Here is an 18983-nt window from a genome sequence, read left to right as displayed (position 1 = left end):
CTATCAGCCTTGGCATAGGATCTGGTGAAAATGTTTTATAAAATAAAGAAATAAATAGAGTTGCTATTGCCACACCAACCGTGTGTAATTCTTGGGTGGTTTACATAGGAATTGTTGTGGCATTAACAAAGTTTATATATTACAATTAGGCTCAATGATAAAAGTGATCACTAAACATCTTTGTGGAGCCCATTTTAGTCACAAGACTAGGAAATGCCATGTGTCCCAAAAGTCTTGAGAAATTATAATACCCGACCTGAGAATCCATGGGAATATTCATCGCGGGAAGGAAATGGCAATAACACTTGAGTTTTGGCCTTAGAGTTGATACGACAAATAATTCAAGACGATCTAAATTGAAAATCGAAAAGATTGAAACGATATCCACTAACATTTACCATAATAAAGTTTATAAAATAGGTTCAATTTAACAATTAATGCATTGAGATATTTTTAATTAAATATAGATGCAAACATTAATGAAACATGGGAACAAAATTCAAGAGTGTAGTTAGCTCATAACCTACTCGTCTTGAACACCTGGGTAAGTTATATCGTAGCACTTGTCCAATCATGGGGTTATAAAACCGACACTCAAAGTAAGACAGAGAGGTTGGAGGTTTCATAGAGTAAATCAAGCTTAAACGAAATCACCCTTCTGAATTCACTATTCATAATCTTCTCTAAACTATCTGATTTCAATTTTATCTTCCAATATAATTGAATCTTCATAGAATCATTGGCAGGAATTACACTAAGGTCTCATCTTTCACCATCTTCATCATCAGGAGTTTGGATCCTACCATACCCCTTGTAGCAAAAGAGCAAGATTGAAGCAGCAAAGTCGATAGATCAAGATCGATCAAACTTGATCCAGGCATTACACAGCTCAAGGACTAGGGCCTAAAAAACCCTCCACAACGTTGATCGGCAATTAACCAAAAAAATCATAAAACACTAACATAGATCCCAAATAACGATAATCATTGATGTGTGATTGTTAATCACTGCTGGTCAATAAGTAAAATAAAATAAAATAATTAAAAATATATATGTTTACCTAGAAACCTCACTCGAAGCCTCCTTTTGCCTTCTCACTATTACTATTTAGACTCCTTAAATCATAGGAAAACACAAGCGGATTGAAGCTCAGTCAAGATTGGAGAATACTTATGGGGAATCTCAAGAAAATGTATCCTTAAAAAAATCTGTACCCATCCCTAGAAAAACAATAATTATCTCTTAAAAAAACAAAAAACAAAATTTTCTAAAGAGCTGCTATTGCCACACCAACTTTTACTAATGCCTCACCAATAACTATATAAGTCACCAAAGAATTTCACACAATTGGTGTAGCATTAGCAAAAATTGGTGTCACAATAGCAACTCTCAAAACCTATACTTTGAAAGTGTATCTATGGAGGCACTATCATAATAGAAAATTTGGAGGTTTGATGAGAGTGCTTAGGAAGTATTTTTGGGGACTTAAAGAAGTTATGGGACATTTGGTTGAACAAACTTTTCAAGCATTTTCATAATTATTTTAAAGTTTTGAATATTTAGTTGTTAAATCAATATCTTCCAAACATTCTGAGTGCCTAATTATTAACTAAAAGTATAAGGGTACCTTATCATCAAAAAAGAAAAAAATGTTACTTAAAGTTCAATCAAATTCTTGCACAAAATAGTATCTGAAAGAGGATTGAAATGCTTTTGACTTCTCCTATTTTCAACTGTGCAAAATGATTCCAACATTAGTTATCAAATTATAATTTTCAATAAAAAAGGATTCTTGGAGGCCAAAAGCACACCCCAAATACCATAATTGCTTTCATCGTTAAGTGGGCAAATAAGGTGCCTCAAAGGAGACTAGAAGTCGGATTGCAATCAATGAAAAACATGGTTTTAAAACTCATCCGAGATTGAGATGGTGTACGTGAGCCATTCAGGTCTAAGAAGTAAGATGAACAATGTGAATCATCTATCACATTGATTCGTTTAAGATCTAAGAATTTACCCAATTTGTACTTTGCAAATATCAACAAGGTTAATAAAAATTCAATCGAGTCAATTGGATTTTGTATTATTTGATAGAAAATTGTTGAGTTGTTTTGGCAGATTACCTCGAACAACTCAAATCACTTTAATGATGGGTTATCTTCCTCTAAAGATTAGTTGGGGCACCAGTGTGGTAATTGTCAAACACCTTACGACGCTCAAGTTAGAATGAAAGTTACAAAAAGTAATTAATGTATGTTACTATCAACCTCCAAAAATTCTCTTCCAAGCTCTCCATTCTTATTTATAGCTTGATACCTTCTTGAACTATCCATTTAGCCACGTCACCCCATTAACTCATTCGAAAGGATTATCCTCTTTCTAAATTCTTAGGTTTGTTAACGGAAATTTCCTTTATAATATAGAGTGATTCCTTAAACGTGATTGATACAATCAATCATTCCAAGATTTTTGGGAATTTGAATTCAAAGACAATGAGACAACCTGTCCTATTACTTTGCTTTGGTTTGCCCTTCCCTGCCTGAGATGGACATGCACTTAGTCAGCTACGCCATGTTGAGTAGAGTCAAAGAATTCCTTAGGTCTTGTATATTTAGACACTGTCAAATCCTACTTTACTTGGTCGCTAAACCGTTCTTAGATTCTACCACTTACAGGGTCTAGATCCAATTCATCTTTTATCCAATACAAAAATACTTAGTATTTGTGATTAAACATCTATTAATTCACCTTAAAAAAAAACATTTTAATTATTTAAATATAAATTTATATAATAAATCATTTTAAATCGAATTAACTTATTTGAATCTCACAAGATGAGATAACTTGGACATATCATAAATATGGGTTTTGTCAAAGTGCCCCTTAAGGGCACACATTTATGCGCATTAAATACACTTTGAAAATTGAATTTCCTTTCAAAAATGTCCTCAAAAGATTTTATACAGATAGATAGATAGATAGATAAAATATAGGGAAATGTTCAGCAACAAACATTTTGACAAACATTTTGGCAAAATATTTTTAAAACATGGGTTAGAGGTTTTGGAATGGGCTGATTTTTGGTGAGGATGATCTCTACGGTGAGGAGATCATCATCACCAAAAATCAGCACATTCCAAAACTTCTAACCCCATCAAAAATGGTTTATAAAAAATGGACGGTCCACGATTTTTTAACTTGTAAACATGGGACTAGAAGTTTTGAAATGGGCTGATTTTTGGTGAGGATGATCTCCTCAATCCTCACCTCCTCGTTGAGAGATCATCCTCACCAAAAATCAGCCCATTCTAAAACCTCTAACCCATGTTTTGAAAAATGTTTTGCCAAAATATTTGTTGCGGAACGGGACCCTAAAATATATTCTCCATTCTAGTTCTTATTTTCAAGGTGTGTTTAATGCATCTTAAGGTGTGCCCTTAGGGCACATGTTAACCAAGCCCCGCAAATATAATTGAAAGGAACGCAAGTGAAAAATTCAGCGAAGTGTGAAGATGAGGAGACAATTGGGAGACGTGAAGGAGCGAAATAGAACCGTTAACGAGCATAAAAATTTTTGGCGCCACAATCAAAGTCAATTGTTGCTGCTGCCCGCGGTCAGCAATTTTCACGGGCAGCTCCCCTCACTCTGTGTATATCCGTGGTAGTTCTTAATTATGGGCTGCGTTGTTGTCACTCTGAGGACGACAGACACCATAGTACTAACCGTTCGATAGTTGAGATTCACACAACACGATTACCGAAGAAAGTCCAACGGTTTACAAAGCACATTCCCTCGGATGACAGCATCAATTTTCTTAAACAATAGGTTTCAGCTCCTTTTTGCTTAGGTCACGGGCTTCCTCGGCTTTTCCTCTGCTCTTCAGCCCAAAATATTCTCTCTCTCTCTCTCTCTCTCTCTAATTTCTCTCTTTAATAACACAAAAACCCAATCTTCTTCATTCAAAACTTTCATCCTTTTCTCATGCCCCACCTCTCTCTCTCTCTCTCTCTCTCTCTCTCTCTCTGCTTAAAAGAGCAGCAGAGAATGAAATAGAGACCCTTTAAGTCTCCTATCCTCACCTCTTCAAACCAAGCTTCTCTTACTGATTTGAATCAAAATAGTGTCTCTAGGAGAAAACCCATATTTCTTCTCTATTGGTTTCTCCCTGTTCTTGCTTTCTTTAGCTCAAAATCAGTAAAAAAAGAGTTTTTTTTTTTTTTTTTTCAAAGGGTCTCCTTAGATTCCTTCATTGTTTATCAAGTTTTGTTTTAGTTTAAGTTTTTTAATTTCTGATTAAAGATGGGGTTTTCAGAGAAGCTTCAAGTAGATGGGGGATTAGAATCAGAAGGAAAGAAATGGGTAATTGCAGGAATTCCAATAAGAACACCTTTGAAGCAAATAAGAACAAAATTGATGGAGAAAGAAGTCGATTGTGATGAAGGAGAGTGTTCAACTACACCAACAGCCCAAGAAGCAAGAATACCGGAGAGATTGCCATGCCCACCAGCACCAAGAAAGCCTAGACCTTCTTCAAGGTGCAATTTTAATGGTGTGAGAGAGTTCTTTAATCCACCTGACTTGGAATCTGTATTTATAAGCCATGTTGAGAGAGCTAACTGAGTAAGATAGGATCTGTTTATGTTTCTGTTGTTGTAGTTGTAGTTGTTCTTTTTTTTTTTAGTCTTTTTCTCTCTGTTCTTTGTAGTGGAGGGGATTTAATGTACAAAGTTATAAGAAATGGGTCTTAGCTTAGGTTATGTGTTTCTTATGAGCATAAACAATCAGAAAGTTTCTCTATTTGATAAGTTTCTTGTCATAGAACCTCACCTCTCTCTCTCTCTCTCTCTGAAGATTGTCATATATAGTTATTGATCAAAGCTGTGTGTGTGTGTGTGTGTGTGTGTGTTGGAATGAAATGGTTAGTGGCAGTGTTCATGGTCTCTTTGGTGGTTATGTTACGGTCTTTTGAAGATAAACATGGAGTTGATCAAAGCTGACTGTGTGTGTGTGTGTGTGTGTGTGTTTGAAATGAAATGACTTGGATGCATTTGTTAATGTTTTCGTTGAGGTAAGCTAAACATGGAGTTGATTAGAGCTTTCTCTCCTCTTTCTTTGTCCCTTTCATTCTATCTCTTCTTCACTCTACTCTTCAAACCATCTGTGTGTGTGTGTGTGAAATGCCTAGAGACATTTGTTCATGTTTTCTTCTAAGCCAAACATGGAGTTGAGTTGATCAGAGCTCTCTCCTTCCTCTCTCCCCCCTGTCTTTCTTTCCACTCATTTTATCCTTCACCTACTCTTCAAAGTTCAAACCTCTCTCTCTCTCTCTCTCTCTCTCTGTGTGATGAGTACTGTGGACTTCATGTGCAAGTCAAAATCTCTCAAAGTATAAAAAAGTTGCCCATGCACATGTGAAAGTAAATCTTTTTCATGGTTGAGATGCTGCACGGATGCTTCAAAACTGATTGACTCAGACAAATCCTACATCCTCCTCTCCCCCACCCCTTAAGAGTCCTCTGTACCTTTTATGCTCTTTCTCTATTCTAAGTCCCTACTTCTCACTTCTCAACACTTAAGACGTCTTAAGTGTCATAGTGTTTGTGTGTCCCACACACCATGACATCTCCCCCTCTCTGACTCTAATGCCTTTTGAGAACCTTCCTTGTAATTTTTACTCTCATCATCATAACAAAAAGCCAAACACATATTGTGAGATGAGATAAGATGAGAAGAATCCTATGTTGGGTCAAAAACAAATAAAATTATATGTACCTCCTTTAAAACCCCATTTTATTCCAAGTCAGACCTACTTTAATGACAATGACACTGACACTTTCTATAGTGATGGCTCTTTTCATTTATAAAATAATGTGCTTTTGATTAGATGAGGGTTTTCTTCTAATCATCTATAGTAAGCTCCACCATTCACTTTGGTTGATGTCAGGCATGATCAAAGAAACAATTTTTTATTATTTTTTTAAAGTTAAACGGTGACAAGGGAACTTCACCTAATCTTATGGTTTCATTTATATAATAAACAAATGATTTACATGTTCAACTTCACTTAAGTGGTGGGTCAGGTTGGATTGGATTGGATAACCTAATCAAATTCTTAATTACATGGAAGGGTCAATTTGTTCATGGGGAGATTCCCATCCATCTATTATCTCCTTTTCCCATTTTTCACTACAAGCTATTAAGAAAATAGAGGTAAACAGCTGTGAAAAGGAATTTTACAAGAACTAAGTTACAAGAAATTAATGCCTAATAACAAGAAAAAATCAAGATCTTTGATTTTCAAATTTCCTAAAAGGAATCCGAGGACGAGCAATGCTAGCCATACATTCTATCGTGCCTTACGACTTTGTGATCATCTTTCTGTTCAAATATGAAAAAGAAAGGACGAACGTGTGCTTACAAGAAATTACGTAAACTTTGATAAAATTGGGATTCAAGTAAGCATAATTTTTTCAAGAGTAAAATCTATGGTGCTCAATGAATACCATTTATATTTTGACTAGTTAGATCAATAAGCTAGCACGATTTATTTGTCGTGTTCGAAGAATAATTCCCTTTTATAGAAGGTTGTGGTTGGTTTAATTATGTGGGACCATAATCCATCTCTAAAAAGAGTGACAGTAGGAAAGCTACTTCATATTTGTACTATAAGAAGCACCAATCAAAATCAAAATTTTTGATTAAGAGCTGTCCTGTGGCACATGGAACCATTCACACATTCCACTCAGTTAGGCCCACAAGACTACAGAGACTGTTTTCAAGGATAGAATGGAAGACAATTACACATCATTGTTTCGATTTCGAATGCATGCGCCGTTGTCGTTAATCACATTTTTTAAATCAGGTACTTGTTTGTTTCTAATGTTCAATCATCCTAATTAACACATTAGGAAATAAATTAGGGTTTAAAAAAAAAAAAAAAAACTTGACTGATAATAATCAAACAAGAAGCACTGAGTGCCTAATAATAAATTTGATTAACAAAGCCCGATTCCTTAGTCACATGGGTGGTTTCAAGAAAGATATAATTTACATATGAGTGATACCCACATAACATTATTCTTTATTAAGGGACAATAACAACATTATTGTAAGATAAGTAAAAGATCTCCTATTGGACTATTAGGGCAAATAATTGAAGGATAAGACCCAACCAAATAAAAATAAAGGGAGATTTAAATATACCACCCCGCATTTGTTGAATATTTGAGATACCCCCTATGTTTTCACACTGATGACATATCCTTGACCTTGGTCTTCTCAAATAGATTAATGAAAATAACCTAAATGTCCTTTTCTTAATCTTTAGCTAAAAAAACCATTGATTTTTTCTTGCCAAAACCAATCATCTTGGGTAAAAAAAAAAAAATTTACCCTTTTATGTTTTCAAACTAAATGTCCTTGTCTTCATCCTCTAACCAAAAATGCTTGGTTTTTCATTTCAAACTCTGTCATATTCAATTTCTTGGGTAAAATATTTTCAACCTTAAGACTTTGAGTTGTGATTTTTTGACACACACCCGACATGACATGGGCTAGAACCATAGATTTTTCCCTTGGAATACAAAACTATACATTCCCATAAATCTGTGTAGTTGTGTATCCTAAGAAAAAGAATCTATGGGTCAAGCACATGCCACATGAGGGGGCATATGTGAAGGGGGGCATTAGACAATCATTATTCTAAGATTTTATCTACTTCAACTTTCAAGACACTTAAGGGTTTTCTACAAAAGATTAAGATGAGGTTGAATAATTAAAAAAAAAACTTCTTATAATAGTTGAAGATGAAGGCATTTAAGTCATTTTTTGCTTGTTTATAAAAGAAGGCTTCAAGGGATGCCATCAGTTTGAAAATATAAGGGTATTTTAAATATTCATCAAAAAGTGGGAGGGGTATGTCGAAATCATCAAAATAAAATCTATGGTTCTTATTAGATGTTAAAGCCTAATATAAGCTAAAGTAACTTGTTTGAACTTTGAATTAAATTATTAAAAAAAATTGGGTTAAAGATACAGATGTACAATGGTAGAGACGTAGAGAGGAAATATTGTAAAGAGATAAGGAAAGGAGTTGAAAAGTGGGGGAAAGAAAATGAAGAGAAGAGATAATTAATTGTTTGAATAATGAGAGATATCTAAAGGAATCCAATGTAAATTGACGGTAGAGACATTCACGCATGCCTCTCAAAGGAATCCTAAGTAGAAGATTCTCAAAAGATAATAACAACTTTCCATCTACCTTTCACCCTAAAAATAACAAATCAACCCGTTTTTTCTTTCTTTCTGCCCGAACTGACCGTGTCGTTTTTGGCGGGAACGAAGAAAATACAAATTTGGATTGTAATGGTCTGCTTCGCGCCAAAAAGAAAAGCCCGGGAAAAGCGGGGAACGACGTCGACACGTCATACTGGTACTCAAGCTACTAGTACTAAACAATTTTTCCAAGGATATTGACATTTATGCCCTTTTTAGTTAATTTAAATGACTGAAATAACCCTTCCTTTCTATGGATTTTTCAGATCATGGTTGGCCATCTCAAGATTTTACAATTGGGGAAATTACTTATTATATCATTATATAAGTTTTTAATCAAAAATTCATTTTAATAGAAAACTACTATTGCCACACCAACTTTTATTAATGCCACAACAATTCCTATATAAGAATTGCACACGGTTGGTGTGGCATTAGTCCAAATTAGTGAGGCAATAGCAAATCTCTTTAAAAATGTAAATTTTTCTAAAAGAGAGATTCTATTGGCACACCATCTTTTACTTACAACACGCCAATCCTACATGTAAACAGTTATCAGCAATATACATTGACATGTAACAAGTAAAAAGTTGGTATGTTAATAGATACTCTCTTTCCAAAATATTCTTCCCCACATAAATTTACTTATTCACAAATATTTCTATAAACTCACCTCATATTTCCGGATAAGTAAACTTATGCGTAGGTAAAAGTGTAATTTAATAAATAAAAAAAATTAAGTACGGGTGCATCTAGTTATAAAGATCTAGTTTATTAACTTGGAGCATGTAGCAAGAAAATGTTATATTGGGATTATTGGTGTATTAAATAATTTATAAAAATAATAATTATGACTATAAATAACTATTTATTAAAATTAAACTGATTTTAAAGGATTTGACTCATGTGAGACAAGTCAACTCGGTCTCCGTGGGACGCCACCAATGCTAGACAGAAAGTCAGTTTGAAACCATGGTCTACCCCGCTTATGGACGCTGGTTTTTGAAACTGATGACATATTGCTCTTGACCTAGTCTACATGGAAGACTAATAAAATATCCTAAATGCCCTCATCTAATATGCAATATTCAAGCTCTTGATCCAATACAATAAATCATTTTTAAAATCCATATTCTTTTAGAGAAAATCTAATGGTTGAATACAAGAAGAAAAAAGTGATAGTGTTAGAGGTTGACGATTGTGTGGAGGGTGAAGGGTACAATAAAGGGATATAAGTTGAAGCCAAGGTCATTTTTTGTTAGTCTTAAAGAGTAGAACAAGGTCAAGGAGTAAGATTTGGGGGAATCAAGGGATTTTTGGCTTAGAGGTTGAGGCCGAGGTCATTTGATGTTGATCTTCCAGAGTAGAACAAAGTCAGGGGGTATTATGTTATCTGTTTGAAATCTCAAATATTCAACAAAATATGAAGGGGTTCCTGCTTACTTACCATCTGTGGACAGATTAACATGTCAAAGTTTGAATGATAGGGTAGCAACAAATCATGTTTGAAATCTTCAAAATCGAACAGATTCTAAGGCCCAGGCACCTAACCATCCTACCCCTTCTTTTGTCAAGCAATCCAAATTGGACTGATCAGATGGTTGGGAATGTTTGAAATAAGCATTGACTTTAGCAGTAATTGGTGTGGCAATAGAATTTTTCTTTAATGTGATTTTAGCAGGGAAAGTTATAGTTGAAGTTGTTGCAAGTATGTAGAACAGATAATTGAGTGAAGAAATGAGCTTTCATTATGTGATTCATTCTGAATTAAAAGTTCATTTCACTCCATTGTCTGTTCTACACTCTTGCAACAACTTCAACTATAACTTTCCTTGCTAAAACCACATTAAAGAAATATTCTACTGGCCCACCAATTCTGATAACACCACCCCAATTCTCATATGTAAATCACCAAAGAATTAGGAGACTTCTTGCGGTACCATTAGTAAAAGTTGGTGTGGCCATAGAAGCTCTCTAAAGAAGAGTGCAGTAGGGGAAGGGTGAAAAAACTGTCGCAACACGCATACCTCCATTACCCATGAAGTAGATTTAAGACTTAATTAATTACTCAGCATAAATAAGAAATCTAAGGTTTGTAATTATCGTGGGAGCTCAAACAGGGATGTTATATGATCATTTTAATCAATATGGAGATTTCATTCAAACCTGATCGAGTGAAACTTCACCCATTCTATTATGTTTCCGGGTTGAAAAGCACATACAAAAGCAGCAGAAGCCATCTTGGGGAACACATTATCTTAATAAACCCAAACTCGCTTCTCTTTGAGTAGAAAAGTGGATAAGAGAAACAATTAGCAAACCAAATCAACTACTTGCCCATGCCACACATGCTCAACAAGATAATAGGTCAGATTCTACAGGATCAACTTAAGGGACTCGAGGAATAACGATCTATCAGTTTTTAAGTACATCTTCAGGGAATAATTTCGTGTCTCTAGCCTAAAACAATGTGATTATAACATTTTTCAGAAACAGCTCCATATTTTAAGCCTGACTGTAAACAATGGACCAAATCGATTTTTCACTAAGCAAATCTCCAAAGGGGGATCCATATAGGAACCAAAGACCTGTCCTTGTGCCACGTGGTATATAAGGCAGGCTTATATTATATCAGTGTGTATTTACTTCTACGAAGACTTTAAAATAGAAATAAATGGAGTGGCCATGCTACACAGTTAACATAGAAGGGTAGTACCTTGACACTGATTGGTCATCAACATTGGAATGATTTGGTTGAACCGTCCGGTCTTCCTCGGATTTGGAACCATAATAATCACCACCCCAAATGTGATGTTTTGGCCTTGATCCAACAAATTCCTCCGACTGCAACTGCTACCTGCACCAAGAAAACAATTGAAACTCAGATGATAAGAACTAAGAAATCATTGGCAGACAAAGAATCTACCCGGCAAGGGAAAAAGACTACATCTGACTAAGAACATTGAAAGGACTAAGAAACCCAACCTGTCCACAGACAAAGACTCTGCCTCGCACTGGAAAATGATTGCATCTGACATTGATTAAACTTTCATGATTTTTCAAAAGATGGGTCGAAATAGACCAAGCTCTTGTAATACATTCCATCATTTATAAAGGGACATTCAAGGGCCTAGATCTTCCCAAGCTTGACACCCATGTCCTTAATATGCTCCACTGCAGTCTTGTTTTAAAGGCCCATTTTTCAATGTACTTGTTTTGTATGTAACAATGGCAATGATCTTTCTACCGCAAATCCAAGAGCATGGCCATCAATAGACACCATGAATTGATGTTTTGCAAGGTTGTTTAAAACCCAAGCAGATGCCTATATGATTTCCCTATTAGAGCATGTTTTCTGGCAAGCATTTAGAAAACAGAAAACAAAATATGTGGGATTCATTTCCCTTCTGACTGTTATGGTTAACTAAATAATTTAGTAATAACCCAATTAGAAAAATGTTTATGAGGACAATTTTACAACAACAAGAGTAGTCAACAAGGATGAAGTAACACGTGTATGCATAAAACCCAACAAGGAAGATGGATCAAAACCAAATAAAGGTAAGTCGCACTATTCCAAACCCAAAGAGACTCGGCCCAATTCCAGAAGTCACCCACACTGACACTGCCAAATCCTTCATGCCAGCCTTTCATCACAAGCAATGCTGTAGGAGGAAATCCAATGAATACCAACAATAAATTACAAACTATCAAGAAGAATGCTCTTAACCTCCCAAATCTTCTCAAAAGCTTTAAAGGATGTGTGATCAAACACATTGGAACCATCAGTATAGCCCCAATCTGAGCTGTTGCAAAGTTAATGATTGACATGAGGCCTAGACCAATTGCAGCAACCGCGATCATTACAGCCTTTAAAATAGCCCATTCTCTGTTTTGAGATTGAGGTGCACTAATGTACGAATAAGGGGAACCCAAAATACGGTGAAGAATGAGAAGGCTGAAAATAGAGAGTGAGGTCCAGGCTAACATACTGGTCGTTGGGGTCCTATTCTGTATTTGACTGATCAGAGAGGGAACTAATGAAACAATGGCGCCCCATAGGTGAACTATGAAAACCACTTTTGTGGCGTGTAGCCATCTCCATGATTTATGGACAATGGGGAGATCAGGTTTGTGGTTGTCGTTTGTTGAGCTAAGGAATCTATTAGAGTTGGAATAGAGAGCAGCTGCAACTACTGGAAGAGGTACAATGAGTAGCGCAAAAGCAATCATATAGACTCCAACAGAAACAAACTTATTGGGACCAGTCAAGAGGTAGAGAAAGAAGGATTGATGAAACTTTTCAAGAAGGTTGTTTACTGATCGTATGACTCCTTCAATCAACCTGCATCAAACATCTCAAAATCTTGAGCGCAAACCGAATAATAGAAAATAAATTAATAATGGCTCTTGAAAGATATGGAAGCAGAAGAACAAGGTCTGCTACTTTCTCAAAACTCAGCGACAAGTAATTTTCCAACAAATTTAGAATATTTCATAAAAAGAAAGGACATGAATTTTTTTGTGCAATGAAATGTCTAGTAAAATTTAAATTGTTTCTCGAGGCAAAATCTCATTTTAAAAAAATTGTGACACTTTTGGTTGCTAATAATCAGTTTTCTAGAAAAAAATAATTCTTAACTTTTGTAATTTTCCCATAGAAGCCTCCAAAAAATAGAAAGAAAAGGAGAACTTGGCAACACACCAAGATTTTCCATGCTATAAGGTTTTTACCATCCAAGATTTCAAATTAGTGTTCAATGTATTCAAAAAAAGTAAATTACATCTAACAACCAAGAAGCTCAAATCCAATATAGAAATGGTAACTACTGACCAGCAGGGGCAGAGCCAGGATTTTGCCCATGTGGGGCCAACCAAGAGTAGAAAATTTTTTGTGGGGACGACTAAGAGTGAAAAAAAAATAGTTGTGGGGCAACTAAGAGTGGAAAGAAATTTTGTGGGGGCAATAGTGCAGATTTTTTTATCTGTGTTAAAATATGTCACAATAGTTCACTAATCCATAGAATTTTGAAAATTCTTGTGGAGGCAAGTGCCCCCACTGTAAATCCGCCCCTGCTGACCGGTGATTAAACATTTAAGGTAGACCTATCATAGAAGTAGAGGAAATAGGAACTCAAAAAAAACTTAAAACTGGCCCTAACCTAAAGGTTTTGAATCCCATAGATAATTCAAGATTCCTTGAAAATTTTGAGCAATTCCTAAAATTTAAACGTCATGAAATTTTGACCAATGTCGACTGAACCATAAAATTTTTCCAATATTTAATGTCACTAAAATTTGGTGAAGTTTCAAGATTTCATTTCTCTCTTAGCCAAGATCAAAGTTGGTGGGATTAGACCCATAGCTCAGTAGGTTTAACACATTGCAAAGCAACTTTGAGGTCGTGGGTTCAAGCCCAGCTCGCCCATCAGAAAAAAAAAAAGTTGGTGCCGAAATAGAAAAAACTTTGCTTGGCCATTTCAATGACAAAAGCAGAGTGAAAGATCTTTAGCTTTCCACAGACCAAATCCCCACAACACTTCTTTAGAATAACCAATGACCAGAACCATACCCTAGGGATTAGAAATTGCATAAATTAATTACCTAAGGCAAATCCTAAAGAGAACGGAAAAAATGTGTGAATGCTGACCTGCCGCCCCGTAGAAGGAACTCAGATCGCCTGGCCTCATTATTCAAAGAAATTTTGGGTGAAATCTCCAAAGTAATGGCATCAACTTGGTAATCACGGAAAGCACCATGCGAACCAGTCGGAACACCTAGTGCCTATCAAGAAAAGAAATGAAAAACATCAGCATCTTAATTGAATGGCAAAAGTGAAGCTTCTTTCAGTTTTCCTCTATGAGAACACATGCAATACCCATCAGGTAAAGCAAAAGTATACCATCAACAGCATAACAATTCATGGATCACACGCAGTGTGTGTGTGGGGTGGGGGACACCATTCAATGGATATTACCTGAGGAGAAAGAGTCATGATAAACTGAATAAAAAAAATATAATCAAACATGTGCACAGAACCACAGATTTTTTTTCCTTGAGATACACATGGAAAATATATGGTTCTGTGCACATTCCATGTCAGTTGACCATATTTGAGCATCTGTTTTTGAGTCAGTTTATCATTATTCTTAAATCCAAAAAATTCATCCAAGCAGATGATAGAAACATCAGATCTACAAACTACATATTGTCCAAAATAAGGTGGTAGACTAGGTGATTGACGCCATAAACTGGTGAACCCCACACCCTGCACATGCATCATGTGTAGTGGTACATCATATGGATTCCATTCCTAGTGCTTGACTGTTTGTGCTTAGATTTCCCTTATGTTAGTTCTTTATACTTTGTTCGTCTAGCAACAACAACACAGACCATTTATGATGCTTACTTGATAATACAATGAACTTGCGAGTGTAGCCGTGCCTTCGATGTAATCAGAGACAGAGATACCAAATTTCCATTGAGGATTTAAACTTTTAGCAATTTTTCCTATCAACTCAAGTGTTTCACCAACAACCTCGAGCCATTTAGAGCTAAGTAATAAATATAATTTCTCCACCTTTACACGCAAACCTTGTCTATGTACAGCCAAATAGTGCACAATATTGATGAGATCCAGGTTTGGCATCTGCCCGTTAGATGCCTCAGCATATATACTAAGAGTATCCTTCTCACTCTCTTCCTTTCTATCCACAACCTTCAAGACAAATGCAGCAGCCATAGTTCCAGCTCGTCTAAAAACATCGGGTGTTCTTCCAGTTATCGGAATCTCTTCCCATTCATGAAGATTGTTGTTTTCAAGGCACGTGTCGGTATCTATTTTTCCCATTCCAAATTCAGGAGTATGGTAATCTCCAAGCCAAGCAGCAACAGAGGCATACTCTCCATAACGAGAATCTGCAGCCAACCATACAATATCTTTGGCAAGCCAATTGACTCGGCTAAGTAGGGAGAATATTGAGTAGGCAAGACCTAATGATAAAGCCTCACTTAGTTTAATGTTTGTCGAATTGTAAGGTGTCACCAACACAATAGATTCTTTTCCATCACCACGCGGAGCTCTTATTATACCAACAGAATTAATACCATGTGATGTACAACTGCTGTTCTCTTGCATTATCCAAGAATACGAGCTACTAGCGAAAAAGTGGAGTGGATGGAACTGATTTATTTGAGTGTGGAACTTGTGATGGTAAACTTCAGCACCTAATTCTGCCATTTGTTTTGTGAGCAATCTTGGAATTTCTCTGTATCAGTATAAAAACCAAGACAAAGTATAATTAAGTTGAGCAAATGTTGGAAGATAGCAAAATACAACCAAAGATTATCACAAAAAATCAGCCCATTCCTAAACTTCTAACCCCAACAAAAGTGGTTTACAAATTAACGGTAAAAATTGACAGTCCACAAATCTTCAACTAGTAAACCGGGGTTAGAAGTTTCGGAATGGGCTGGTTTTCAGTGAGGATGATCTCCTCACCATAGAGATCATCCTCACAAAAAATCAGCCCATTCTGAAACTTCTAACCCATAGAGGAAAAAAATCTGCTTCCAACGTTGGCTCCCTAATGTTGGCTGCCAAACATTGCCCCACAAAAAATCATCCCAATCCAAAACTTTTAGCCCATAGAGGACAAATTTTGGCTCCCAAACATTGGCTGCCAAACGGGACTCACATATATATCAAAATCAATAATTTGGCGATATAAGGGTGTGAACTGTGAAGCAATTGTACAAGTTCAATATAATGGTATAATCCAGTTTTGCTAACTATTTTCTGCAACCAACCATGGACTTACAAGATTTAAAGGCATTATTTGCTAATGGTCGAACGCTTGGGTAAAATAAAGTTTCTTATCAGTCAACAAAGTCAGTCAAATTATAACACACTTTAAACCAGGGTAAAGTTCCTATCAAAAGAAATCCCACTCTGTTGCTTACCATCATACATCATCAAAGAAATAGATTTTTTTTTTTTTTTGAAGTATAAATTTATTCAAGAAGAGGACAAAAAATGTATAACGGTCGGTTGAGGTGACCAACTGAAAATAATGCTCATCGTAGTAAAATAATTTGAATGAATATAGATATATAAATTGGACAAAAAAAATGGTATAATGCTACGTGGAGATAGTACATACATTCCTGCTTCTCCCGACTTTCGTTTCAAGCTCATTATATCCTTAACCAATCGATTTGCCTCCATTGTGTCAAGACCAGAGAATGTGGGATTAGCAGAACCTGTGATATACTAAATTTATTAAATCAAACATATAAGTATTAAATCAGGAAAGTAAATATTTAAATCAAACGGCTTCCATGAATCCATTGAGCATGTATATCACATTGGGGAAGCTGAAATACGTATAATCTAATGGCCGCTAATCATGTTTAGTCCATATGAGTATTTTCCAAAAGTTTAATAGAGCCTAATATTAGAACCTTATTAGTCAAAATCAGGCAGAAAAATTCTATTAACACACCAACTTTTACTTACAACACACTAATTTACATATAAACAAGAGAAATTTCCCAAAACGTGATCAACCTTTGACGAAATTCCCATTCCGGCTCACTGTACGATATTCCCAAAACATGAAGCGCGAGATAGCATGTTCTTCAAAGTGACGATCTCACTGATATAAAGCGGCGAGATTGCTGATAATTATTTGAAAAGTGACAATATCGCTGGTTATAAAAGTGTCGATCTCGCAAGTTCACCACTTTTTAGCGAGATCCTCGTTATATAAACCAAGGAGATTGTCAATTTGAAAAGAAGAAAAAATATCAGCAAGATCATCACTTTGAAGAACCTGCGATCTTGCACTTCATATTTTGGGAATTAAAATGAACAGTGAGCCCGAATTGGAATTTCTTCATATTCAGCCCACCAAATGGTAATTTAGCCTATAAACAATCCGTCAATTTCAAAATGATTGGTGTGTTGTTATAAGTAAAAGTTGGTGTAACAATAGAATCTCTTAATCAGGGCTTGAAAACAAAAAAAATTTATTTTAAAAAAAAGTACAAGAACTCAGTTAAACCAACGTCAATTTCCAATTTCGTCCACCAATCTAAATTTCACAAAACCTAGAAATCCATAAATTCAATTTATGTTAATGGGCATGAGAATTGCTGCTACAAATTCATAATTTCCCTCAATTTACAAGAAAAAATAGTGTAATTTGAGATCGACCTGGCATAAGAGCGTTCTCAGAAATGTAAGTGTTCTTGGCCAAAACAGGGAGGAGAAAGAGAGTCACAATCCCCACAACACAGCACACCACACTGAATCCAAAAACCCACAGAGAATAACAGTAGATCAGTATTGTAATCAGATGATCGATTTGAGAGAAAAAGAGAGAATGAGAACTAAAATACCTAACAAGAGCACTGTGAGAGATAAGAAAGATCCCAATACGAACGATCGGTCGAAGTTTCATTTTAGGGTTTTGGGAATCCAATGTCTCGTTCTCCGCCATTGTAGTTGCAGATGAAGGTGAAGAGCTTCAGCTGTTTTTCGAAAAAGATGGAAAATCAAGTCGATCTGAGAATTTTTCGTTCTCACATTTTGGATTTTGGAGAGATCGAGGAAGAGAAATATAGGGTTTACGGAGAGATGACTAGAGTAGAGAGGAGACGAAGAGCGTGAAAGTTTCAAAATTGATGTATCCTCCTTCATTGATCAAGTAAATTAGAATCGCCACCCTATGTTAAGTTAATTTAGGTTTGTCTCCCTTGCTTCATGACATTGACCCAAGTCTAAACTCAATGACTATATTACACCTCTGTTTTTCAAAGGATTGGTTTTAAAACTCTCCTAGTCGATTGAACTCGTTCAGAATCGAGAGCCAATGCATCGATTCGACATATTAACTTGTCAACACAATGAGTCAATTGATCCGAGTCTAGAAATCAGGGCTCAAATGGGTCAGATTTTATCTGAAATTTAAGTGATGTGGATTTGAATTTGAATTTAGCAGGTTTGGTTTCTTCAAGTATATCTGGATTGAAAAAGTGGGTTGGATATGGGTTGATGTTCCTGGACCTGGGTTGGATACGAATCTATTCATGTATCCACTCAGATCTAAATGATGTATTACTCTGTAAATTATATTTTTTGTATTTTTCATCAACCAACAAGTATTGAGTGAAGTGTTTAAGGCCTCTCTTAAAAAAAAAATGAGAGGTCTTAAATTCATTTAAATCACCTTTTGCTCATACCTATAGTGATTTTCCTTGAAATAATCTTGTATTGTTCATAAATAATTCCAATAAGAAAAAGACGGGAGATTTTCTTTGAAATTTTGAACCATGAAGAAGAAGAAGAAGAAGAGGAAGAAAACTATTGATCATGCTTATGACATCTTGTCTTGGACAATTTTCAAATTATGATCGAGAGTTGATATTTGAAATTACTAAGGGTTATGATATTCCTGTTCTAGTATGTTATGCTATAAGCCTATAACCATGCACAAGTTATAAATAAATAAATAAAACTTATTTTCTTTGAATATTTTTTGTTGAATAATGTTGAAGTGACCTCAAGATTGTAGCTCATATCGCACATCCTGACATGAAACCGTTTAGGAATCATAGATTGCCTCCGGTCTTGCACGAAAGACTAATATAAAATGACCAAAATAAACTTCACTTTTAATCTCATTACAAATACCCTGATTTTTCT

At 35.5% G+C, this 18983-nt stretch overlaps 2 protein-coding genes across 2 annotated transcripts; one reads left to right on the top strand and one right to left on the bottom strand.

The window, feature by feature from the left end:
- Positions 1-3866: 3866 nt before the first annotated feature.
- On the top strand, positions 3867-4798 carry LOC147405569 (cyclin-dependent protein kinase inhibitor SMR6-like). Its single transcript, XM_086433347.1, has one exon. It carries the CDS (start codon positions 4301-4303, stop codon positions 4619-4621), a length of 321 nt encoding a protein of 106 aa, XP_086289473.1. The 5' UTR covers positions 3867-4300; the 3' UTR covers positions 4622-4798.
- Positions 4799-10587: 5789 nt separating this feature from the next.
- Positions 10588-17937, bottom strand: LOC147405568 (GPI transamidase component family protein / Gaa1-like family protein). The gene is made up of 7 exons (XM_086433346.1): positions 17678-17937; positions 17493-17584; positions 16438-16537; positions 14685-15543; positions 13926-14059; positions 11261-12620; positions 10588-11132 (listed from the first exon to the last, which is right to left on the bottom strand). The coding sequence occupies exons 1-6, from the start codon at positions 17776-17778 to the stop codon at positions 11768-11770; spliced, it is 2139 nt and encodes a 712-aa protein (XP_086289472.1). The 5' UTR covers positions 17779-17937; the 3' UTR covers positions 10588-11132; positions 11261-11767.
- Positions 17938-18983: the final 1046 nt, after the last annotated feature.

This window comes from Akebia trifoliata, chromosome 3 (assembly GCF_017979445.1).
Source record: "Akebia trifoliata isolate Shusen 1 chromosome 3, ASM1797944v1, whole genome shotgun sequence".
NCBI classification, from domain to species: Eukaryota; Viridiplantae; Streptophyta; class Magnoliopsida; order Ranunculales; family Lardizabalaceae; genus Akebia; species Akebia trifoliata.
The sequence above is the reverse complement of the archived record's forward strand: the minus strand, read 5'-3'. Positions and strand labels throughout refer to the sequence as shown.